Genomic DNA, 25,667 nt, shown 5'->3' with positions numbered 1-25,667 from the left:
ATCGTTGTTGTGTGTTGTGTGGTTTTGCAAGAGTTACTGATCAGGCTCAGGGACTTACACAGGTCTGGTTTGTTTTTCGTGTCCTGTACAGTTCGTTTGTGTCTATTTTCCAGCAGCCCTGGTGACCGTAGAAAATGTGCAATCCACCCCCAAAAGCGCCACATTTGAATTAATTATTCAATCAGAGTTTTAGTTACAAACGGGGCAGGAGGCAAGTTGATGTTTTGATTGGACAGCGATTGTTTGTTAATACTGTTGGTTCACTGGTCACAAACAACAACTTCATTGTATATTTTATGATCTGTAGTAACATGGTTTTCTAGTGAACTTTGAGTGGACGTACATAAAGTTGGTGTAATGTTAAAGTTCACATTTAAAGTTAACATTTTAGGTCCTCCATTGTGCGATAAATTCCTTGTTGTCTGTTGCAGTCTAAGGCAATCTATTCTACTCTTGTGATTTACTAGAGGAACATCTTTTCTTGCTCCTACAATCTCATGTCTGCATCTATTCTACTCTTGGAATGGCACAAACGAAGATTTCCACAGATTTAACGCGTGCTCTGTACCAATCTCGTCTAACTTCCAGCTCGTCGTAAAACCGCCAGAGCAAAGTACTCAGAAACCAAAGTCTCATAAATTAGTCAGACGATTTCAATTTCAGCTTTTTACGGCGAACCAACCATCATGTGTGTGCTGTTACTTAACTTTCCTCCGTCGCTCTGCTCTCTACACCGCTCTCTACTTCAACTTCTCAAATGGCGTAATTTTAGACTCCACGGAAAAAAAACGCCAGCAGCGAGGAAAACAGCTGGCTTTCTCCTGCGACGTCAAACCCGTCGATCATGACGTACGCCCAGCGGTGTGTTCGTCGTTCACGTCGCTGGCTGCGCATTGCCGTACTCTGCTTCCCTGGATCAAGTCATTCTTAAAAGCGCTAGCAATTATCAGATTTGTGGTTGACTATTCCGCTGTGGGGCTGGGACGATGCTGGGAGGATTGGAAAATGGATTGAAGTTTGCCTTTTGTTGCGCTGTGTACCTCTCGAGGGTTTACTATTGATACGAACTGGTGCAAGGGTTTCCGCCTCCGTTATTGGACCGGCGTCATCGTCTGTAGCTGACAGTATAGTGTACGTGTGCGTGTGCACTCCATGGATATCAAAAGCGGGAGGGTTGTTTTAAAAATAAATTACACATTTGGATGCTAGTTAAATTCGTACTAAACACGGTTCAGCTTGGGCGCGTATAAATAAACGATGCGATTCTCTCCGTTCCGCCGGCTAAGGGATCATCTTCTTCTCTCTTTCGCTCTCTCCCAGTTCTATTTTACTATTCCATGCTGTATCACCTATCGGGTGTCGGGCGTTTTCCACACGTGTTGTCGCTCCCGATCGATCCCGTTCGTGGTGGAAAAGCGCACATGCTCACACGAATAGACGCATTCCTCCAATCCGTCATTCAGCTCGGTATGGAAAATTAGGCATCCAACGTATCTGAAACGTATTTCATAACAAAAACGAAGCAGGGAGCGCAGGGAAAAACTCTTTCGCATTGCCTGAACGGTTGCGATGGCTCTTGCCAGTTTGTTTAATTACCGTCGATTCATTTTAATGAGTGGAATTTATTCTCGCTTAAAAAAGACTTTGTTTACTCTTTGCTTTCCTTCGTTTAGCTAATGATTTTCATTATTTTCTTTTTCTTTCTATTCTGCAGAACAATAATAACAACATCAACGTCACAGACGAACCGCGCCGGAAGCGCGACGTTGCGACGCGCCCCAACCATATCCTGCTGTTCACGATCCTGAACCCGATCTATCCGATCACAGTGGTAAGTGGAACTATTTCATCCGGAGATATTGAATCAATCCCTTTGTGTCCCTTCTTCCATCAACTGATCCCGAGTTGGGACTCCACAAGTATCAATTTATGTTACGTATCCCTTTTTATTGCCCCACGTAGAAGTTCAAGTTTAATCAGTTGCGATCCTTCCCCGTCCGGTCACATATTTTCGTGCTGATCTTGCTTTGAAATTTCGCTCATCCATCGGCCGAAGGAAAGGTCAGAAACCACAACATCCCTGGAGGAGACTGTTATCAATTCAAGGGAAAAAGGGTTGCTTTTCGACAAATTCTAGCTTTAGCAGTTTGGTATAACGCAATGATGAAAACCTTGATATTGGAAGCGAATTCCTCCCTTTGCCTGCGGGACACGTTTAATCACAATCGGGCTTGAACATCGTTTCCCTGTGTCGTAAAGCGAACCAAACAAGGATGACATAATACCTAGCACCACAAGAAGACTTTCCTCGGAAAATGTGTACAAACGTCACCATGTGTTTCCTACCCACCAAAGTTAAACAACAGAAGAGAGCAATAAGAGGCTCCCCGAAGACCGCCGGGAAGGGAACAGGACGAACCGGTTTCCCAGGAACGCGGGTAAAGCCATCCATCCCGGGACCCGGGCGGGTATTAATAATGCATTCCATTAAACTCTCCGATAAATGGTTGCCGCCGAAAGAGAGGGATGTAAAGACCCTTTTTTTGTGCTGATCCCTTCCGCGCCACCCTCGGGGTGACCCATTTTAATTGGCCTCGTTTAAAACGGTGCTGCTGCTGCTCAACCCTTTTGGACTAGCCATTTTTTTGCTCTCACCGTCGGGAAATGGTGACCCTTTTCTTGGCAGTGGGAAAGAGAGGTTGAAGCACTGGAATCGGTTCTTGCCACTCCGTGGGGTTGGTTGGAAATAATTGCAGGGCTCGCGAATGCACCCAGGTAATAGAGGGAACGCATCATAGCCGGCGGATGTGGTGCGCACAGTACATGCCTCCTCCGGTAACATCGGAGGAAGGTTTTACGGGAGATGTCGCTCAGCAAACGCATTAATCTTGGCCGGCATAGGTGATGTGACCTACAATATGGTGACTGAGTGGAGGATAATTAGTGGCGGGAAAAAGGGAACGGAGATTGGGATAGAGTTCTTAAACATGATCGATGCGTTTTGCTGGTCTGGCGGACGCGGAGATGAGCTATTAACTGTGAGGAAATGTGTTGGGTGTTAGATATTGATTGGTGACTTCTAGGAGGAGGATTAGAAGATTCTGAAGCTAGAAGTGTCACTGCAAAAAGGTGTAACACTGTTCTTATGTAGCTCTGTTCTCTGTTCTAACTCCTACAGACTTAGGAGTCTTACTTATGTAGTCTACAAGGCTTTTTTCATTTGTTGGGAAAACCTCAGAAGTAACTGATGTACATCTTAATCTACGATACGGTGATCATACTTCATCACAAAACAATTGCATCTCAAGCCGTCCGTCTCGTCCTCATTCAGACTCATCTACCATCTACAACACGTGCGACGCGAAAATCTTGAAACGTTGAAGCACACCATCATCGACCGATTGTGGCCACCTGTGGTCGCTTTTAGTCATGCGACAGTTTCTCAAACATGAATCACTCTCAGCCGGCGTTCGGGCAACGTTTTTGCGACGGACTAAAATGTCATTTTTACCTCCCTTCTTTCGCTCTCTCTCTTGTCACCTTCTTGTCTGGGTTGCCTTTTTGTGCTCCCGAGCAGGCCCGGTGGCGGTTGCTCATTAATATTCTACCACCAAAGTCCGACCGTTGCCAAAGAAATGAAACGTATGTCCGTTCGTCCGATCGTCGGATCGTCCGATGACGACGATGATGATGATGCACGGGTGGAGTGTTTTTCGAGATTGATGAGCCCTCCCGCCGACGAGGGATAAGAAAGCGAGCGCGGTGGCGGCGGTCGCAATTCTGGTGACCAGAGAAGCGCACAACATTCATGCCGTTGTGGATATGCAGCTCGCCGTAATTAATTGCGGCATGTTCCGGCGGGTCCACTCAACCAATCGAAGGCTGGGGAAGAGGACGAGGGATGCTACTACCTCACCCAGTACCTACCACAGTATATGATCAAATTATTCTAGGTGTGGTATGTGATGTCGATTTAAATTTACTCCAATGTATTCTGCTGCCATCCCGTTTTTGCTGGGTCCCTTAAACACTTTACCGTTTCTTCGCGCGGGACATGTTTTTCCCCAAATGGAGCATCTCTCCAAGAAAAGGGTGAAGAGGCGAATCCATTTGGCGGACGTACGATAATTGATGCTTGCGCCAAAGGGACAAGCGCGCGGGGTCCGCGCAAGGGATGACAAATGGTTTGACGAAGTTGCTGCACGACTGGGGCATTTCAACAGTCACCACCATCCACCGCCCAGTGGGATGGCATTCACGAGCATTTAGAGACCATCATTCGCGTCCATTATGGGCCACCACCGCTCTGGCACAGCCACACACACACAAAATGGTGCATATCGAACCGAATCACGCCCGCCCATTACTGCGCCATTTGGCTCGTTGCACTTGCACACGGTTGACAATGCGAGAAAATCTCCGATGGGAACCTTCAATCGGTTTTTGGATGGGGGACATCCATGGAGACTAGGACTAGATGTGATCGTTGTTATCATTAGTTATCTCGTGGATCTTCCCGTCTGGTTAGTGCGCTACTGATACTGTGTGCTGCGGCCCCGTGTATCTCGTCCCCAATGAATGATGTTCGATTGTATTGCGACCGGGCGGGGTGGGTGGTATATACACATTCGTCGCATATGGCGGTTAGTGCACGGAGAGCACAGAGAGAGAGTACATCAATCTTTTCCCGTTTCACAATCATGTCGTCGTTGTGCCTTGCGTACCCCTCGCGACCGGGAGAGATCTGATCAGTCGTTCAAGAAACATGGGAAACATGGTATCGCACGTGTGTGATCTCTGTCTGCACTGTACTCCACGTTCCAATTGGAGTTTGCATTGTATCAGGTGGGAAAAATGAACTATATGTGATGTGTGTGAGTGTGTCTGGGAGTTTCACCAGCTCACCAAAGTTCGACGTTTTGAGCGATACTCAGTGGAGAGGAGGAACCCGTTCTTATTTGCTTCTAAGTGATCCATTATTCCCGGTTGCGATGATGGTGGGGACACTAGCGATGTGAACTTTTTTTTATCTAGAATGCATCATAATGTTCGACATGAGTTATGACACACGCCGTCCTGCCGTGGGAAACGATATCTCTGACGTGAGTGATAACCATACACAGAGAGATGCAGGAGCTTTTTTAGTTCGCTTCTTCCTGAATAGTTTATTTGTAGTGAGTATTGCTACATCCTGCTGAAGCCCTGCTTTCCCGTCGTTTCAAGATTGATTAGTGTTGGTTAATAATTAATTGCACGCTAACATCAACTTCTTGCGTACTGCCTAGCTGTTCATAGCCACGGGGCTGAGCGTGGAGAACGTGAAGATGTTTTCGCGCTGCTTGATTTAATCTTGTAATCCCTCACTGAGAAGATTACAGGGAACATGTGTCCTGTGGTGGAATGCACAGCTGTAATGTGGCGACGCTGCCCAAACAACAACGAATGTCGATGTTCCCATAATCCACGCGTTCAAATCAAAGATTCTGAGGAAACGGCGTAAATCAGTTTTGGCTGGTGATGATGATGAGGATCTAGAATGCCCTAGGATTTCTGGTAATAACACATTCGTGGTATCTCATTATTGATGAGGCATTCACACCGTATGACACGGAAAGGATTTCTATTGCAGTGGTACGGATGTGTAAAGAGTTCGTGGAATTCATGGAATAAGCGATCATTTGGTGACTTTTTCAAGGAACTTAGGTCCTATGACTACATCTATCCAAGAATTCGCTTTCAATGGGAGTTGTCGGAGCCATTGCTCATCGTTTGCAAAGCTCTGATTGAGTTTTTTACTTTGGGAAAATGAAATATAGTCAATCGAACTCCTGCGGAATGGAAACGAATAACAAACACACGAATACCACATACACTGGATCGGAATGTGAGCTCATCCGGTGTTGACTAAACCCTCCCGTTGATGAGTATCCTTATCTTCATTCCGATTCAATTCCAATCGAATGGAGCAGAGAAAAAGCGGGCTATCATGGTCAGGCTCCCCGGATGCTGTCATTACGTATGCGCTGCGGCTATATCGCGGTTATCTATCTGCCCAACAACCCGGAAACAGTCCGGGTTGGAACAATCCACCGACTCCTCTCTCGTGTACGTGATTCCGAGGCTTTCGTTAAGGCCGGCGGGAGAGAGTTAGGGATGGGAATGATCCGTGCAAGCTCGGTGGTATCGCTAATCCATAACCCCGCTTGGGCACTGTGGATCGAAATTGATTCAGGCTCCCGTACTGTTTTTTTGCTCGATTATCTCGGGCAAAGTGTCCAGCAAAGCTTCGGCGAACGGTGTAATGGACACGCGCACGCTTATGTATGTGACCGAACCGTTTCATTTCGACACCAAATGGGGTGCGCCTCTTAATTACCCGGCAGACGTGCTTCACCTGCGTGATAACACCATGCCCTTCTTGCTGTCGGTGTGTGATTGTTGGTGATTTTTATATGCTTTTCGCCCATTTTTTAGGAGGCATGTACGTTTTGCAATCTACCTCACAAAGACTTCTGGAAACTTCACTGTAAAGCCCAACAGAAGGGATAAAACATAAAGCGCCGCGCAACAGCCAATGCGTTGCAGAAAGGTAACGAACTGGAAGATGAAAGGAAACGACGCGGGCATGTGATGATATCCTGTGGACGACTTTATCCGTGCGTACAACGCTCCTCGTCGTCCTCTCGTTACCTGGGCCCACAGGTCGGTGTCGCTGTGTGTGTATGTTTGTGTTGTGATAAAATATTAACCCCAAAACCGTATCCCCCTGCCCCCGCGGCAATTGTGCTGCAGGAAGGCGGAAATGTGGGGACAATATTTTTTATGACTTTTTCGCTTCCCTTGTTGGGAATTGGTCTTTTTTTCCCTCGTGCGTCAGTTGCTTTTTTGTCGCTTTGTTGCTACTGTGTGTCCGTTGTTCACTTTGCTGGTGGTGGTGCACTTTGACTCAGTGTGCGTGTGTGGTGCTGGTTAGTACCTATGGGATTTTATGGGCCCCTTCGAGCGACAAGGCCCGGCTTTCTGCTTGTGATTTTTATCACTCGCGCGCGATTCAGCGCTTCAGAACAACAGAGTAGACAGAGACAAATGAAAGGATTCGCGAAATTATTGCCCACGTGAAGTGAAATCCAAACCTCCTCAGTGTGTGCTGTTCGGTCGGCGATCGGGGGATGAACGGAAGAATTCAAGGTGTGGTTTATCGTAAACATAAAATCCTTTGTGCCGTCGGTAACCGATGCGTGGGCGATGATAAGCGCTCTCCAACCGTTTGTTGTGCGTCTGTGTAGAATGGTGGAGGTGTTTCGCGTGAAATTCCCACCGGGCTGGAAAACTGGAACAGTGCCAGCATGTGGAGCGACTCATAGAGACACTAGGTTATTTGTAACGGAAACCATTTTCCGTAAACACGATGCTCTCTCTCTCTATCGGTGTGATCACAAGATCAAAGTGCAATAAATATGTTGTTTTAGCTGTGCGGGGATGCGAGAATGTTTGACGATGCTTGATTGCGTAGGAATTGCTGCCGGTTGTGTTGGTTGCGAGCTGGTGCTCATGGAGTCAACGAGTCTGGGTCAGAGGGCATTAACGAAAGCCATAAAATGGCGACTGTGGGGAGCAAGCGGGCGTCCATAACAAGAATCCCTAACCGAGAGAAATGCTTTCGATTGATACAGCATCTCATCTTTGTTCCGAAATTGAGGTTAAGTCGGCAGGCTATAGTGGAAAATCCTGGAAATAGTAGCATCGTTGAGTGTGAGCTCTCGAGATAAGAAATAGTGCATTGCCACACTGCTGATACACTTTAATTGGTATTTTCCGGCACAATTACGAAGTAAGCTTGGAGTTTTGTTATATCCTGGCGTTCCAAAACAAAGAAGAATGCCAAATTGTGTGATTCAATCGATTCAGTAAATGGTGCAAACCACCATCAACTTAGCGTGGGATGTAATTTTGCAGAATTCCCTTTCGTGGTCTCTGCACTATCCAACCCGATTGAGCTACTGGAGATGATGATGGCGCGACATCTATCGATAATGGGAACATCCGGCGAAAAAGGAAGGTCGGAGAAAGCCACTACCACTTTGAGACAGTCGTTGTCTAGCAGTCTTCCGGACGACTGCTGGAGGGGGAGAAACTATTCTGCCACTGTCTGGTTGTGCTTCAACAGTGTCATGAGCGTCCGCGTGGTCCATGGTGCGTAATTTAACATGTCGCTCTGTGGGTTGCAGATAATGGGATAATTGTAGGACCCTCTGTTCGAAACAGGAATTGGAGCCGGTCTTGGTGTGGTGGTTGTGCATCGACGATGCGCAAGCCATCGTGTGCATCGATAATTGAATGATCTGTACCGAGAAGAAGTGGACTACAAAAAGTGTAGTCCGAAGATAATCGGATCAGAAGGAGACACACGGTGGGCGACAATGATGGATTGTGTTGAAAATTGTGCTACAGTATACCGGGGATGCTTTGCTGTAGCCATAGTGTTAATGTGACCATCTGTAGATGGGGGCTTTGTGGTTAGTTACAACGCCTTCCCTTAAATGCAGGCAACATTGTTGCTGGAGTATCGTTTCACGCTCTGCTTGAACTTTGCAGTCACATTAAATCTGCTACCCAGCGCTCCACTGTCCCTTTTGGTGTGTGTGTGTCTCTGGACACATGTCCTGCCCGATTCCATTCTGCTCCATTGCTTTGCTGGACGGACGAGTCTTGGAATGGAGCTCGTTCCAGCCCAACCGTGTATCATCTAGGGCGTTTTTGTTTGCTTTTGTTTCTTGTGTGTGTGTCTTTCTTTGCTAAAGCTTGCTTGTAACGTCTAGGGCAAAAAGTTTCGGTTCAAATTATGTGGATGGGATGGGATTTGCTCTTCTTTCTTGGACGTAAAACTTTACTCATAACCTGCTCTTCCGGTCACTGGTGACCCACTGATGGTTGATCTGGCGATTCTTATTGGTACGATACAGAAAACCGGAAGTTAATCTCTTGACCGGTCAGAGCACGATGAAGCAGGTCCCGTTTCCGAAGTGCAAAGTTCGCTTAGGTTGTTTTATGTCCTTCTTGGAATATAGTTGTCTTGTACCTTCTCCGCAAGATGGCGGCTCTTGGCTGGTTGAGGTATCTTAGTCTCTTATTTGTAGTGACGATAAACCGTAGCATAATGCTTCCGGCGGTGTGGTGGTGTATCAGGACCAAATGAAATCAATTGAAAAACTTTTGCAACTTACCAGGAATTGCAATGTGACGACCCCGGTGGAAGATATCGTCACGCAACAACACAAAAAACGCAACGAATTGTGTAAGAGCTTCGGATTTCCCGTCGGTGATGATTCTTTGTTTCGTTGTAAGATTTTAACGATGATTGGATATTGTCATGGTTTTTATTCGCCAGCAGTCATCAAACTCCGTGAAGTGTGGATTTGAAATTTGATGACATGCTGTCAACTGCGTCCATCTGCTAGGCTCTGGTTTATTCGCTCTCTCTCTGTGTTGGCCTGGTAACTCTCGGACCTCGGGGTTTTTATTTCGGTTTCCCAGGAGTGATTTCTAATCCTGCTGGCTGGCGTTTTATTTGCGCCGCGTACAAATTGACAATCTTAATGGTCGGGCAGCAGATTGTGCGATTGTTCGAATCCATGGACACGCGGTGGTCAGTGTACGCTCACCTCGAGTACCGCGAGGAGGCAATTGTACCAACGGTTCTGGTTTGCAATATCTCTCCCGCAGCACTACCGATCGCATGATGAATGGCTGTTGTTAAAAGCTTCAATTTTGCATTTTAAATAACTGCTCCAGCGGTGCAATGTACCGTGATTATCGGTAATTAGTCAATTACTCATCCATCCAGCATCGTCGATATCGATCGATCCGACCCTTTTGCACGAGGGCGACGGCTTTGTTTTGCTTTCTAGAGAAAGTTGCCGTAATATCTTACCGGTACCGGTCGATGCGATTAAATGGTTTTTCATCTTTTTTTCCCTTCCCCCGGCACGAAGATTTCCATAATCGATCATCGAGTTTTTCTTGTTTTGTGTACCGTTTTATTCCTTTGCTTTGCTCCTCGGGTTTGGAGCCAAGGGTCTCTGACGGCTTAATTGCATGCATTTTACCACGAGCTAATCAAATGCTTCTTGAAAGAGCACAGAAGCGATTGCAAAGTTGTGCTAAAGCGGTAAGATTTTCTTTTACCTACAAAGTATTGCTTCATGAATTAGGCCATTAAGTTCTTGTTTAGTTCCTGGGATTGAATGGGTTGAGAAATTAATTGGTTATTTTCTTATAATTCTTTACAATTATGTTAGTTGCATTTTAAATTGTAAGTTTAATGTACATCTCTAGCCTTGCTTCGCTTTAATAATTTTACATTCCAATTTAAATCCTAGTCACGGCACCAACGTTTCTTTGCATCGCGTTTCTTCTCAGTGAAATTGAATTCAGAACATTCGCACAAATCCTTATGCACTGTCGGGCTTTGTAACTTATTAGATCCTATTAAAAGAAACATAAATTTAAATTAACTCATAACGGCAGTTGCGCTATTTCATGCGTTTTCCCGTGGCACTCGGCTGCTCGGCTATGAGTTACTCTCGAATGCATATAATTTATTGCCAATTTATTACGGTCGCTGGGTAGGAGTGCTCTAGTTCCTGGCTTTTCATAACGAATGTTTGGAGCAAAATAAATATCTTTCATCCTCTGCAAACTCTCACCGTGATTACCGTGGTAATGCGTATCGTTTAGCGTTAATTTTTGTGTGTTTGTTTTCGTACCTTTTTGTAAAAACGTTTTAGAATTGCAGCTCTATTTCAGCTCAAACAAGACTTAGCTTTTAGTCGCTAAACGGCATCGTAGCTATGCATTAAATACCGTTTCCATTCTCTGCACAAACCTGCCACCGAGATCACAACATTCTAACCCAAACGCCACATTGCTGTACCAGCTCACGTACATTAATCTTAATCGAAGTCGAATACTAATGAAGCCGATGGGACACTTTGCGCTGGGCGATACGAAACCACCGGTTGCTTTTGCTTGTGGATTCGTTGCAATGTGTCACATTTACCGATCTGATCCGGGAGGCAAACGGCAGCCGGCAAACGATCGCTAGGTTCTAGGTGCTGCCATCTACCCGGTGCACGGAACCCGTCCATGGCAGAACGGCACTAAACCAACACATTCACCACGGCGTCTCGGTAGAGGAAATGCCGAACCGCAACAACGCATAGCATAGAGAGGGAAAAAACAACCCCCTCACACACATAAATAATAATTAATCATTCCACGTTGTGCGCTTGAAAGATGCATCCGAGCAGACGGAGCGAAGGCGAAGTGCAGCTGCAGAGACTGCTGCAGCGTACCATCCGCAAGGTTCAGAAAGTGGCTTATCAATTCAGCAGAAGCGGAGGGAGTAGTACGGGACACACACACAGGGTCAAGTAAGAGAGCAACAGCGTTTTGCTAGGGTTGCACACAAGTGCTTCTCGTCGAATGGAGCAGCGAGGGACACTTCCCTGTGTACGCCATATACCTGCAAACGACACAATGTCGGGAACGTTGACGACAAAAGCAAGCTCTCTGGTTGTGGTTGTGGATGGGTTTTGCGAAATGGGAGTGTTTTAATGAATAAATTTACTTTCTCTATAGTAGTAGTGCCTGACGGTGATGCTGCTGTTGCTTCTGCCGTGAGGACCGTTTAAGTGTGCAAGACGGTGCAGTCGTTCACGGTTGGCATGGCATCGCTGTCGTCTTTTCCGCCCCAAAGCGTGCGGCTGCAGTAAGCCACATGCACACATGTATAGACACGGGAAAAGGAAGACATGATATTCGTGTCACGGTTCTGGTAGGAAAGCATGACGATTTCATTGCCTGTGTTTCACGGACACGTGAGTAAAGCAGGGAAAAGGAAATTCGATCGCAAGACAAAATGTAGGCTAAAGGTTAAATTGTCTTAAGTGATTGATTGTCTGTTTAATTCGAAATTATTTCGTTGTTTTTGGGTGAAACGATACCATCACATTCGTTGAAATGTTTCACGATCCGGTTCGAAGGACCAGAATTTGTCTACGCGAGTAAAGTTGCTCCAAAGTAGTGTTGCACACCTACAAAGATGCAATCTATAATAAAATGCACACTCTGGAGTGCAGGAGTGTACTTCCTCTTTGGCACAATTTACCTGTCCTCCACAACAGGTGGCGCTCTCAGGTGGTGAAAAGTTGAGCGTTATCACCCACTTCGGACGTTTCAAGAACCGAGTCGTTTCTGTGCTTGCTGAATAATGAACCTCTACCGAGTCGAGTGGAAGTAGTTGAACGTAACAGAAAGGTAGTCTCTCTGGGTTGCCGATTTTCTTTCCAGATGAACAGGGTGAAATTTGCATATTTTTATAATTTCGTTTTCCACGAGGCACACTCTGGAGCGACATTCGCGACATCGTCGAGGTTGACGTTGAAGTCTGCAATTGAGTGCAAATGATGCAATCTCATGCACGGGAAATAAGGCTGTAGCAAAGAAACCTGTTTGATTTTCCGCCTCGGTGCACTATTTGGTTTGGCGGACATGACTCTCAGCTCGCAGACAGGCCGCCGCCTTCAAAGGTCAGTTGCTTTTCGAGCAGGTTAATGGTCATAGATTTCAACGGTGTGGGACATTGTGTTTGTCGTCCACCAGCACACTCCGGTAAGGATGTGGTGGGTAATTTTTCTTCATTTTCCAAACTGCGTCGACTGGTTGTCTCTCTAACCGACCAGATACTAGCGCCACCACCACAAGGGTAGGTAGTGGAGTGGAATTCCGCGTAGATGCGTGGCTTTGGAGAGTCAGTAGCACGAAGGTATTTCATCCTGGAATGACAGCGTGGGATAGCGAATGGTGCAATAAATTTTCACTCAAGATAAGCAGTAACAGTAGCGCACAGTAGTAGCAGCAGGATATATGGAGGAGGAGCGTTCTTGTTGAACCGTAGGAATGCGTCAGCCGATGCCGAATGCGATCCGGGGTCGACTATACCAGAACGTGTCTGGTAACACTGTCCTGTTAAAGGTTAGCAAACATGGTTGTAGCTCTATAGTGCCTGTGTTTGAATGTGTTTTTGAGCTTGTTGAGAAAATTATTATCACCATGGGATTAGTTTTGAAAATGAAGAAATTATTGTACACTCTGTGAAGATTTACCGACCGAAGGGGGTCATTCCTCGGTTCCTCTGAGTGTGTACAGTGTTGTATGGAAGCTCCATCTATATCTGCAATTGCTCCTGCCGCTGTATCATGCTGTAATATCTCGCAAAGGACATCCCTGATGGAATGTTTTATATCAACAATGGTGTCCTTGATTCGTCCCCGAGTCGGATTGTGATGCTTCTTTCTGTGTTCGTGTTGCCAGTGTCCTGTCGCAATGTCTGTAATTTGTTGCTTTTACTACTGCGTCAGAATCGTTTATTGCTTTCAGCAAGAGCAGTAGAACGTTTTCTTTAGAGAGAGTGGAGCAGCTTTCGAGAGGTCCTGTTGAAAAAAAAGGCAAATTTTTCATTGTATCTTTTCGTTTTCCAGCAGCAAGTGGTGCAGAAAATTGTCTAGCTCTATAACCCTACTTTCTAGAAGTACAACTTTCCCCCACCTGATGGGTGAGCAACAAATTGATTTGGATTGCATGCATAAAAGATACCGAAACACGCCACGCAACAGACAATCCGGCTCGAAGGACCAAAGCTCCATACCACCGTCTAAGTGCTCTGTGGCGCTTTGAAACCCATTGGAACTCTTTTTTTGTTCGAAATACAATTGCTCAACGTGTGCATTGTCACCGTTCCAATCATGCGACTTTTCCAAATCCATTCCAAGCTAATGATGATGCACTTATCCGGGGTGCCGAATGTGTCCGCTCGCTGCTGTCATTCAGCGCGTTCCACCCTCCCGAAGTGACGCTGCAAATTCCAGCACGGATAGTGCACGTTCAGAGAAAATCTCTTCCCCCGGACATTAAGATTGCTCTGGACTCTCGGCAGCACTCCGGACGCTACCACTCGTTTGCCTAATGCGCATAATAATCTGCAGCCAGCAGCGGCGGAGCCCTATCAGCGGCAACTCTCGGTTGGAATTGTTGGTACGTCTGTCACGCAAACGTCATTCATATCCGACACGTGCGACGGTGGTTGAGGACGGGGTGGTACACAGGTGTGTGACTGGTCGACTCGTCAGGTCGGTCAGACGGTCGAACCCAAATTTAATTGGCTTGATTCATTCGCCATCGAAAGCGCCATTTGCACTTTTGCTGTCGATTATGACTGCGCTGCTTTGGGATGGACATCAAGGAAGTGGTCAATTGTGAAGTGCACTTCGAGAGAGAACACGGTTGTCCATCTCACGCCAAAGTGCGAGTAAAGGGGGTGGTTAAGATATTCGGTCCATTTTGGGATCGAATTTCCCTACACACACACACACACACACACACACACACACACACACACACACACACACACTTTGTAGTGTGGAACGTACCGGTAACACATTCCCATTGCATTGTTGAAATTGCTTGGCTTTCGTTTCGAATTTCGTCGACCGGTTTGTAGGCAACGCGAACTCGAGGTGTGTGTGGTGCAGTTGGATAAGCCGAGAGAGTGGGTTATGTTTGTGCGGGGCGGTGCATTGCAATGGCATGAATATTGCACACGCCTCGCTTTGCATAAGTAAACATCCCGAATTATGAATGCAGCCCTTCGGCAAAGGCGTTTGTCCTTCGCATGGTGGCGGTCTATTCCCATTTTGTTTGCACAGTCGTATGACACTGCGCAGGCGAGGCAAGGCGATGGTCGCGCGTTTTGTGCATCGTCAGCAGAAGGTTGTGGATTTTCCGGCATTCATTCTGCTACTTTGGAGTCGCTGGTGACGGTGACAGTTGGCGCGCTGGCGCTACTGCAGCCCAGTTTTTGACATGCGACAATGCGGGTGGAACTGTCAACAGCAGAGAGCGAGAGAGGACGGTGTGTATGTGTTTGTAGAACAACGGAGTCGTGAAGCATCGCGTACTTGCTACGCTTAATGTGTGGTGCAGGTCAGGATGGCAAAAATGAATTTTAAAGAACACTCGCGCGCGTTCTTCAGCTTCCTTTTTGATTGTAATGCGTAATATCGTTTCACGTGCTTTCGTCTTCATTGTTAACTCATTATTGCATAAGCTCTAGTCTAGTTTTTTTCCCCTCCCTGTCCATTATTCGCGACACTTGACAGACAGAGAGCGCACCCGTGGTTTCCCCGTCTTCGACCCAGAGCTCCAATGCTCGGGAACGTTGTAAGGTCTCAGCAGCGCACAGTATGAATGCGTAGTCATTTTTTGTTCACCTGCGTCATTCGGTCCTGTCCCATGGAAATTCCTTCAACCTTTTTCCCTTTGCATGTAACTTCCCCATTCACCCTTCCACCTTTCCTGGGAGGGTGAACATTTTAAACATTTGCTTGACACAATGAATTGCTGATATCATTGTGCACTACTGTGCCGCCCACCGTCACGTTTCAGCGTAACAGGTACAAAAGGCAAAATTTCCCTCCTTCCCAGCACAAGCAAAGGCTTAATGGCGAGAGTGGTGGAGAGAGGGCTGATGCACCTTTGACGATGGACGGCAGGGGGGGGGGGGGTAGAGGTTTAATGATGACGTTTTTCTCTGCTGGATAAAAGAGGAACGATTGTCGCCTTTAAGCTGCTCTGGGTCGTTCGTCGGCTCTGTCGTCGGTGCAAAGCGTTTCAAATTATGCTGACAACAACGATGTGTTTGGGTGTCTCTCTGTGACGGGTGCAACGACAGGCGCATTATTTTTCACTTGAACTAATGCAAAAATGGCTCTCCTGCTGCTTGTGGGGTGGGGTTTTTCATCTCATTCATGGAGCATGGAAATGGGTTTGCAGCGTTTAACAAAATCGTTCAGCAAAGAAATGTTCCCCTGCGCGCGCTGTGTGTTGCACATAAAACAGGAGAAACATAAATTCAACCGTGTACCGTTCACCACACACAAACACACACTAACCACCAGCAAGTTAATATAAGATGGCAAAGGGTTTCGCCAAACGCCCATAAACGTTAGAAAAGGAAAAGCGTATCCCTTTCTCTGCTAGCTGTGCTCGGGAACAAAACACATCCATGGAGATGTACGAATTCATGGCAATTTTATTGTTTAAATTTTATGGCACCCGCTGTTGGATGTTTTATGTTATGGTTGCAATTGATTCCTAGGAAATGTATAGCTGTGTATGTGTGTGTACCGGGATATAGATCAACTGTAGTCCTTCCTTTGTTCTTTCCAGAATGGAGTGAGTTTTCTTTGTTTGACGGGTTCGCAGCATCATGATTGAAATGCTTTTGTTTTGGGTTTCATGTTCCTTTTAGCTTGGAAGGAAATAAATTGCCCCGAAGAAAGGTTAATCTAATAATCTAACACCTTTTTTGTGATGCAAGATGTAAACTCTTCATTTTTGAATAATCTTAATGATTATAATTTCAAGTTTTCCCAATTGACATTTTCGAGCACGAATAACCGGGAATTCGAGCAAATTTCCTTAAACTGGAGCCTTAAACTTCCCTTAAACTGCACCAGTTTAAGGAAATTTAGAAAAAGTCCTGTAAAATCAACTGTGATGCGGCTTTTTCGTTGCTTTCTTCTAGATTCGATCGGAAATGATGTTTCCTAACGTTATAGTTGGTCATGTAGCCATTTTATACTTATATAATATCAAATGTTTATAAAATAACCTCACGCAAAATTTGCTTTTGTTTTTTATCAAATACCAAACCTATGAATGTAAAATGAGCTCGACAGCATCATCCATCGATAGAAGAAAGTCTAATTTACAAACACACCAAATCTTAGCTTTTTCAACACACTTGATCACACACAAATAAACAATTTCAAGCGTATCGAGTACTTATCGAGCAGATATGCAAAAACAATTTCGAGCAAATGTCACTTGGGTTGTTTGCTGCGAAAACCCAAAACATAATTAAAGAATTCGCACATTCCAACCTCAATTCCCCTGTTCATTTTGTAGTATTTAAATTGTTGAGATTTTTTTACGATTAATCCCAAAATATATTTAAATACACAGTTCAGTTGCCTTTTCTAGCACCACGTTCTGTTTGCGGTTGGACCCACCATTTTCTTTCGGAATTTTCTTTGCCCAGTTTTTTTCCCCCGTGAACGCAGTTTATTGCCCTGCTGTCGAACGGCAGGTCCAGGTGGGTGGCACACTGGGAGCGAATAAAACGGCCTCTGGCTGACTCCCGTGTGCCGTGTTAGTTTTCCAACGGCGGTGAAACACGTTGGTGGTGGCTGTGCTGTTGCTGCATGGATAAATGTATGTGTTTTTTCTCCCTTCTATTTGCTTACCACAAAACCATCTTGTTCAACAAACAAAACCGTCGGCATCGCATACCGATGATGATGGAAGTTGACACGACGCAGGAAGCAGAAGGGCGGCGGAGGAGAGTGTGGTCTAACGGAGGCACGTGTCAAACATGACGAATCATAAATCCATGAATGAAAACACAAATCAACCCATCCGTCCCGCCCCAAATGGGTGGTGCTGTGCATGATGCGTGTGTGTGTGTTGTAGCGTTAAAATGTAGCTTCGTCTTATTCACTGGTCCAGCTGGTTTATATGTGAACGAGGTTTTTTTTCGCTTTTTTCGCTTCTTTCGCTTCATCTTTCAACTAAAAAGATGTGCGCGCGCTCTCACTAGGTAGACAGTGGTGAGGGGGGGAATTACAAACACATCTTTATTGCCGGTTGCGGTATGGCACGGGGTCGAACCTGTGAGGGAAAGGGAGTGAGAAAAATAAAAAATGCGATCAAAATGGGGAAAAAGCGTCGCTCAAACAGAAATTAAAATCCAACAGATGTTTCGTCGATCGTTCGTCGTCGGTGGAGAAAACCGCACAGTAAATTGACGGAAAACAAATACTCTCTGGGCCTCTGTGGGGGCTGTGAGAGTATGTGCATGTGTGGATTTGTGGCGAGCTGGGTAAGAGAAGCGCGGTAAATGGTATCGTAAAAATCACATAACCGCATAAATATGTCAACGAGCTGCTTCTGCTGCGCGCGGCAGTGGTTGCAAAAACGCAGGCTGACCGAGCGAGAGAATAAAAGCAGCAGGAAAATGCCCTCAAATGAAAGGACAGTTGAAAGGAAAATGAAGATCGTGCTAGAGTGGTGTGGAGACGGGAAATGGCAACGGAAATGTGTAGACCGGTAAGATATTTGTGACGAATTGGTTGATTTTATGGCATAATTTGTTGCTCCATCTGTTGGAAGTAGCCCAACAGGGAGCGTAGCATTTTTTCTTCTTTTTGGTGTTTACTATTTCTTGGACAAAGTTTTTTCTTATGTGCTTGGGTTGCCTAAGTTTTTTTTTGTAGATTTTCTATCTTCTTATTTCAGTCCTTTGTTTGTGTCTGTGTTATTTCAGAGATCAAGCAAATTGATCTCTTTTCAATTTCTAATGTATAATTATATTCAATTGTGTTTTTGTTTTTTTGTAACTTTTCTTTTCTTTATTCTTAAGTTTTGATTTATCTGTTAGTTTTGTTCTACATAGTGTACATTTTATATCTATTTATTCTTTCTGATATTTATTTTCCTTTTTGAAACTTATTATCAATTTAACCTTATTAGTGAATCAGTTATGCAAACTTTGAATCAAAAATATTCAAAAATATCGTTTAGTTTGAAATAATTATTTGTCTACACTGAAAGCACCAAACTTCGGCGTGAAATAGATGATTGTTTTTATTCAAATCGTGTAATTTTCTTCTTGTTCACGATAGCTCCACCGGTGCTGGGCGGATGGATGGTTGTTTTACAAAATCTGTACAAATGTTCTCTTAATCTCTCTGCATCCCAACATGTCAAGCGATTCATCATCGGCCCACCGTTCTCTGGTGTCGCTGTTTCCCATTTTTTTGTGTGCGGAGGCAGCAACGGGGGCAGCATTAGAACCAATCGAGTTGATTACATGCGGGCGACTAGCATGTTAACTAGCTGTTGTACCACTATTAAGCATGCCGAAGATTGGTTGTTTGTTTAGGGTGGAGCATGAGTTCGTCTATCAGGGCGGAGGGGGTTGGGGAGTCTCGAAACACGATGTTTTGATGGAAAACGAAAGTTGAAAAATCGGAGACCATTAAAGATTAGACCCGAAAAAGCAGAAGAAAAAGAAAACATTCTTAAAAGACGAATAAAAAAGATGGTTAGAAAATGCAGTGTTCGATTCGGTGTTTACAATGTGTTTGCTTGTTGAGCTCGTTGAACATCGTCTGCTTGAAGCCGTCGACTTTGGAGCATCCAGGTTTTTAGTTCCATGTTTCATTCCTATAGGCCGAAATAGAGTTTTTTTTCTTCTGCTCTTTTCAACACAAACTCAGCAAAAGAAGAAGAACGAACTACGAAATAAGCCAAGAAGATGAAAACGAGGATTAAATGGGTTTTTAGAAGTGAGAAGTGAACAGAGCAAATGGCGCACGAGGTAACGCACCCGACTCATCGGGAGGGGGTACATCCTAATCTCCCACCGATCGTCAGTTGCCTAGTGGTCTTCTCGTTCTTCGCCCTGTCCCAAGGAAGGATGGGAAAAAAAATCTACTCTCTCCCCAAAAACCCAGCCATGGGGTCCGTTTGCGCGTCACGCGCGGCGCAACACGCGAAACATGTGTTCGCTCATCAATCATTCACGGCTGTTGAAGGAAAACCTAAGCCCGAGCGCTCGACCCTCGAGGAAATTTCGGGTATCGGAAAGCAAGAGAAGCAATAGAGGAGGAAGTTTGGCTAGAAAGAAAGATATAGCGCTTGCTAAGTAAAGAAAAACAAACACACCGAGTTTAACGCGTGTCGCTATAGAATACAATACAGACACACACACACATACACACACCCATGTGTTGTTATGTGGAAATGAAAAACTCTTCTTTTTACCACTCTACTGCCGCTTGGGTGGAAAATAAGTTGTCAAGCGGCGGAAGAAGCGGAAGAATGGCATTCCACGCCGAGCGTCAAGCACAATGTCTGTCACGCCGAAGACAGAAAATATGTGCCCCGGAAGAATGGGGAATGGAAGGTGCCTGTGTGTGTGTGTAGAATCGTCACGGAAAAAATAACCCCCAAAAATATTGCCCCCCCCCCTTCACGACCCTGCTCTCTTTGCCGGCACGCGGAATGTTTCGAACGTTCGCTCCTAATTAGATCACTTTCGATCATGTAACCGAGTTGGGGTTCCGGCCTTCGGAAACCCTGGCTCACAAACTTCTGCTCCCCACGCCCCATAAAGAGGAGCACCTCCATCCCCCCCCCCCCCCCGGGTGTGTCGTTTGAAAAGGGAACTTCATCTCTCAGCCGCGAGACGATGACGCGAGAAAAATTTGCTGAAAGATGATCAAATTTACCCCTCTCCCGTTCACTCTTGTCTTGTTTTGCGTTTGATGGGCTTTTCCATAGGCCCGCAGCGGGTTTTTGTTTTCATTTGTGTGTGTATCGAGGGGTCAAAAAATTGAAATGGGTAAAAGTGAAAATTGTTGCTACACGGAAAACAGTGCAATGAAGTAGAGATCAGCCGCGCGGCGTCGTTGCGTCATTACGTCGTTGGTTCGAACGGGCATCGACGCACTTCTAATGGAGGTGATGATGATAAGGCATTACCGGAGCTTAGGAAGGGGGTGTGGGAAGCTACCGTTGATTTATCTTGCCTTCCGGGGTCAATGAAGTGTAATGTTGCTCGGAGCGGTAGGGAATAGGCGATTTGTTCTAGCAGGAAACAGAGGAGGACGAGTTTGCTGGCCCTTTTTTCGCATCATTAGCTCCTTCGCCTTGCTCGGATGTGTCATCCACTTGTGATTGACTAATCTTACGGATCATCTTACTGTTTTTGTTACTGTTGTGTAGGGGTTTTTGTTATGCAGCAGTTGTCGATTGTTTTAATGCTCTGGAACCCATTAATCTTTAGAAGCTGCAGCATAAACAGAATAACTGATGAGTTCTTTCATTTCCACAGAGCTTTTAAGTACTTGAAAAAAAGCCAGAATGTCCTTCTAATTTATAATAAAATCTAATACACTAATCAGATACAGCTCTGGTTTTAATATTGTCCAACTAAACCGCTTTCAGCAAAGTTAACTAGTTTGAACTGAGTTTACGGTATCGAACATGCATCTGGTTGTATTCCTGCGGATAAGTGAAACGTTTCATTGTGGAGCCGTTCGATGCAATTGCGCGTACATTTGTCCTCCCATTTATCGGACAGTTCGGTCGCTCGGTGTGCATTTGAATGCAGCAATAATCTTTCTCAAATTATCTTTCTCGTTCCCTACAATATTACTTCACCGTTCGATGCACGGCGTGGAGTGGGGTGCCCACGGTAGTAATGGAACCGAGTGCGGGGGTGTCCGGTGCGCTCATTAAGCGCACCGATGCGTTTTATTGTCCACGTGGGTCCATTCCATCGGACTGTGTGCTGTCTGTACGATCGCTTTCGATTGCCAATGTAGCATTGGTGCACAGTTTTCCACAATATTTCCAAACACAACTACCTCCCTCAGTCCTCATTATGTAACACGGACACTGCCGAGGGAGGAGGGTAGTTTGTAGGGGTTAAAAGCCCTGTACGGGTGTGTGCACACATTTTCTCTCGATTTTGCCGAGCCGATGGACTATTTAAAATAATTACGAGCAGCACAATTTGCAGCGAATTAGCTTCGCGATGGTGGAAAGCAAGGAACCAACAGGATGGGAATGTGCAGCACACATCTCTCCCCATAGCGACCATTCTTGGCCATTCGTGAAGCGTTTCATCTGGCCCAGCGGGCGCGCTTGCGTGTGTTGGGTTGGAATGTGACCGTTTTTATGATGGAAAATTATGCCTCATTTTGTATCTTTGGTAGTGCGTCGCTTTTCCGTTTGCTGCACAGCAACTGATGCACAGATGCTTTGGGGTAGCAACATTCGAACAGGATTGATCTAGATTTATTTGCAAAATCCTCGCCCTACACAGCTGTTCTGTTTCGATGGTTGTTGTTAGTCTGTTGATTTTCCATGTACAAGTAGCCAACTTTTCCACTTCTCACAATGTGAAAATTAGTTTTTCCCCTCGTTTGTGTGTATGTAGGTTATCGACAGTTCCCTTTGCCAAAGTGCATGGTTGTGTATGCTTCCCCCCGTGGCGCTTGCTTTTCATTCACAGGCCCGAACAAAAGGGCGCTTTTTCTCGCACGCGCAGCCTCAGGTTTTGGGAACAAATAATTGCACTCCAACAACATCAACAGAGGGAAAGAAATGTTCGCTTTTCCACAGCTCAGAATCAACCCACTCGTGTGTGTGTGCGCGTGCACGCATATTGTTCTCGAATGCATGCTGCTGCTGCTGTGCGCAACAGTGTGTGGTGCAGGGGTGGCGTAAAGTTTTTCCACCAGCGCCGTGGAAAGCACCTGGATGGAAAGGCGTTGTTGCGAAAATTTCACACGTTCGTTACTTGCGTTTTGTGTGTGTTGAATTGTGAGGTACTGCTCTGCCTCTTATCATACGTTTTGAAAGTAGTTGCACCAACTGAACTGAACGATTTTTTGCTCCTATTTTCCACGCTTGTTGTGGCTTTCTCTGTGAAGCAAATAATAAAAGAGTATGTGCAAGGGAAAACTCATTATTTCATTCTTTTTGCCCCTGTGTCTGTGGCGGCTGTGTCTTACCTTTCTACCTGTTTCATACACAAAAGAGTGTAAATTGCATCAAGCACAAAACAAACGCGAAGTAGCGGACGCGTAAGTGCATCGGACATTTCTGCATGACGTGTGTGGTGCAGCTGTGTGCCCCGTGCACTAATACGTCGCGGGCATCATACACGTGTTTAGCGGGGGGAAAAAATAGTCTGTTGTGAGTGTGGGTGCACACTTTCGTGGGAAAAGTTTTCACTTTTCTTCCGCTGTACCACACCCCGGATGCACGGTGTGTGCAATGTTCTTCGTGTTGCATCGGTGGGCGAAGTGTTTGGAGGCGCTGGTGAAAGTGCTCTCAATTATGCTGGAAAGAGAAGCTGGCGAGGGCAACAGTTTCTTGGCTTGGAAAAATAATTTCCACGTGCACATGAGTACGCCCCAATGATGGTGTGCTTATGAGCAATGTTTATGGGTTAATTTTTCCCGAATGGATGCAGACACAGCCCCTGATGGTGGTAGTGGTGCCCCCTTTTAGCGTGCACATTTTGCATGTGCGAGAAGTGCATCCCATTATCGGTCTTGGCAGTTGCGATTGCCCTGGTTTCTGGTGGTGGCAGCTGGCGGGCGAGTTTTTCCCACAAACGCGAGTGTTTTGTTTGTTTATTGGCGTTGTTTTTTTCTGTGTCAACGCTGGAGTGAGAGTAAATTGTGGAAAGGAGGTAAATTGATGGATCAGCTTTGATTTATATAGGCACGATTGAACACGATGGGGGAGTGTCTGGTGGTATTTTAAACAAACGCTTTTCGCTGGCCGTTGTAATTGATTGGCCGGGGGGAATGCCAAAGGGCAGATAGTAGAGACGAATAATATAGAGCAAAGCTTTTGATGTATTGCGTCTCCTATGATCTTCTTTTACTTCAAATTCTCGACAACTAACGAATATTGAATTATAATAATATATTTTACAACCATAATTTCGCGAAATGAATCATCTCAAATCATCTAGTAAATCACTTTGCTAATATTTACTCTTCCCTTTCCATTCCTTCTCTTTCTAGGTAAGTCTCGCTTGACCTTCAAAAGCTCATTTCGTTAAATTACTGCCTTTTTCGTGCCCATCACGCGTCGCTCAAATGCTCCCGAGCTCCGGTACAGGTACCGTCCAATAATAAGCTGCTTAAAATTCAATCCAAGATTGCGTGGCGTCGCCATTAAAACAACTGCAACAAAAAAACACACAGAGTGACAGAAGCAGTTCTCTTCTCACCCATTTTGACTCATTCTTAGTCTTGAGTAAGATTTGGTAAGAAGGGCTTTAATGTGTGCTGAGGCAAAACAAAGCAAAAAACTGCTCAAACGCATCGCATTTATTGCTTGGATTAAAGTGATTTCTTCCAAAGAGGTGCGTGAATGTGTCTTTAGACACGTGTATGTGTGCATGTGTGGATGGTTGCGTGTTCATTGTGCACCAACCGGAACGTGATCGGTCAAATTCCAACCCTTCCCTTGCCGACGGGACGGGTGAATGTCAAGTTTTCTATAATCGATCATAATCATGATTTGATTAAAAGAGCACCTTTGGTTCGGATGTCTGAGTGGACGTATTTTTTTTTTGAGTTTCTTGTTACTTGTAAGAGATTGAATAGCGTGTGAGGTGTCAAAATTCGTTATAATAAACTGGCGGAATCATGCGGGCAAGGTTTTAAATCCTATTTCAAGCCAAGAATTAATGTCCAATTGAAAATACCTCAAACTTAAGCATAAAATTCTCCTGAAAGCTTCCAGCTTGTTTTGGTTGTGGATTAATTCAGGTTTTGGTTGCATTTAAATGATGGTACGCTTTAGAGTCGATGGATGATGTTACAGTTTTGTTCGTGCTACGGTTCTGCTCCCCAATCCGGAAGCTAGCTATCAAACTGGTCCATTCTTCTTCCCTTTTGGCAAGCGGCTGCAAATGAAAGCGAAAACACACAAAGCAGGAAAAGGAACGTTACGGGAATGAACTTACGTTCATTTGCATTACAACTCCACCGGAGGTTGATTTGAAATTCGATCAGCAGTTAGCCGGTTCAGTGTGCTGCTAGTGTAGTGGATCCCAATCGGTGGAAATGGAAAGAGAAAACAATTCATGAAGCTCGAACGACGCCAGTGGCAGGGTGGACGAACTTCTCCGATGCTTTATATTCGCACAAAAACCGTCAATATGGATGCTTTCAAATGTACAGTGTACACAGCCCGTCGGAACGTCGGAAACAAAGAACACACGCACAGACACAAAAAATCATGAAAATGGTAATTGAATTGTGATAATTGAATCGGTTGTTGTTGAAGAAAAGCGAGCGATCGAGAGAACCTGATTTTGTTTTTGTAAAACGATGCAAAATGAATGTTACAGCTTTGTTTGTCTGTGTGGAATAGGTTCTTGCATCGATAAATAGAATTCGGGGAATTCCTGAAGATTGACGCTCGTCTTTGGAATTACAAGGAATTTCGTAAAAAGGAGCACTAACATTAGAAGTACGTCTTTATCCGTTTGACTCGCTTTTGGACACAGCTCCACCAAATTGATTGTACTGGAAACCCGATTCTAGTTTCTCCGGACAACTACACTCCCAACGATGCTTAAGTTCTAACGAGATAGTTCAATGAACCTCGTCTACGGGCCAGTCGGGCTGAACACAATTCAGCAGTGTGCTCTTTTGTCCGTCACTCCGATGCCCTACTCCCCGCTCAGCAACTGGAACCACTGGAAGGCGACCATAAAAGTGGATGGATTTTCCTCGGGCAAGCATTTGTTTAATGAAGTGTTTTTCCTGCGTATGGAAAGGAAAACATCTCGAAGCGGGCGCGCCTTGCTCGAATGCGTCGAGCACGGAATGTGAGCCTGGCGATAACGATGTTCGTGTGGAGGTGGGAGAAAAATGGCTGGACAGGATCCGGGGCACAGGCAACTATAAACATGTCGGCCATACACGCTGACGCTGGTCTGGTTG

The 25,667-nt window shown here is 45.4% G+C and overlaps 1 protein-coding gene across 10 annotated transcripts in view; it reads left to right on the top strand.

The window, feature by feature from the left end:
- LOC120955071 (heterogeneous nuclear ribonucleoprotein L) overlaps positions 1-25,667 on the top strand; it is a 177,103-nt gene that overhangs the window by 77,983 nt on the left and 73,453 nt on the right. For all 10 annotated transcript variants that reach the window (XM_049610587.1, XM_049610586.1, XM_040375572.2 and 7 more), the window contains one exon: positions 1,715-1,831. In XM_049610587.1, coding sequence (XP_049466544.1) covers positions 1,715-1,831 — 117 coding nt within the window. The remainder of the gene's footprint in view (positions 1-1,714; positions 1,832-25,667) is intronic.

The sequence above is a fragment of the Anopheles coluzzii genome, chromosome 3 (assembly GCF_943734685.1).
Source record: "Anopheles coluzzii chromosome 3, AcolN3, whole genome shotgun sequence".
Classification (NCBI taxonomy): Eukaryota; Metazoa; Arthropoda; class Insecta; order Diptera; family Culicidae; genus Anopheles; species Anopheles coluzzii.
The sequence above is the reverse complement of the archived record's forward strand: the minus strand, read 5'-3'. Positions and strand labels throughout refer to the sequence as shown.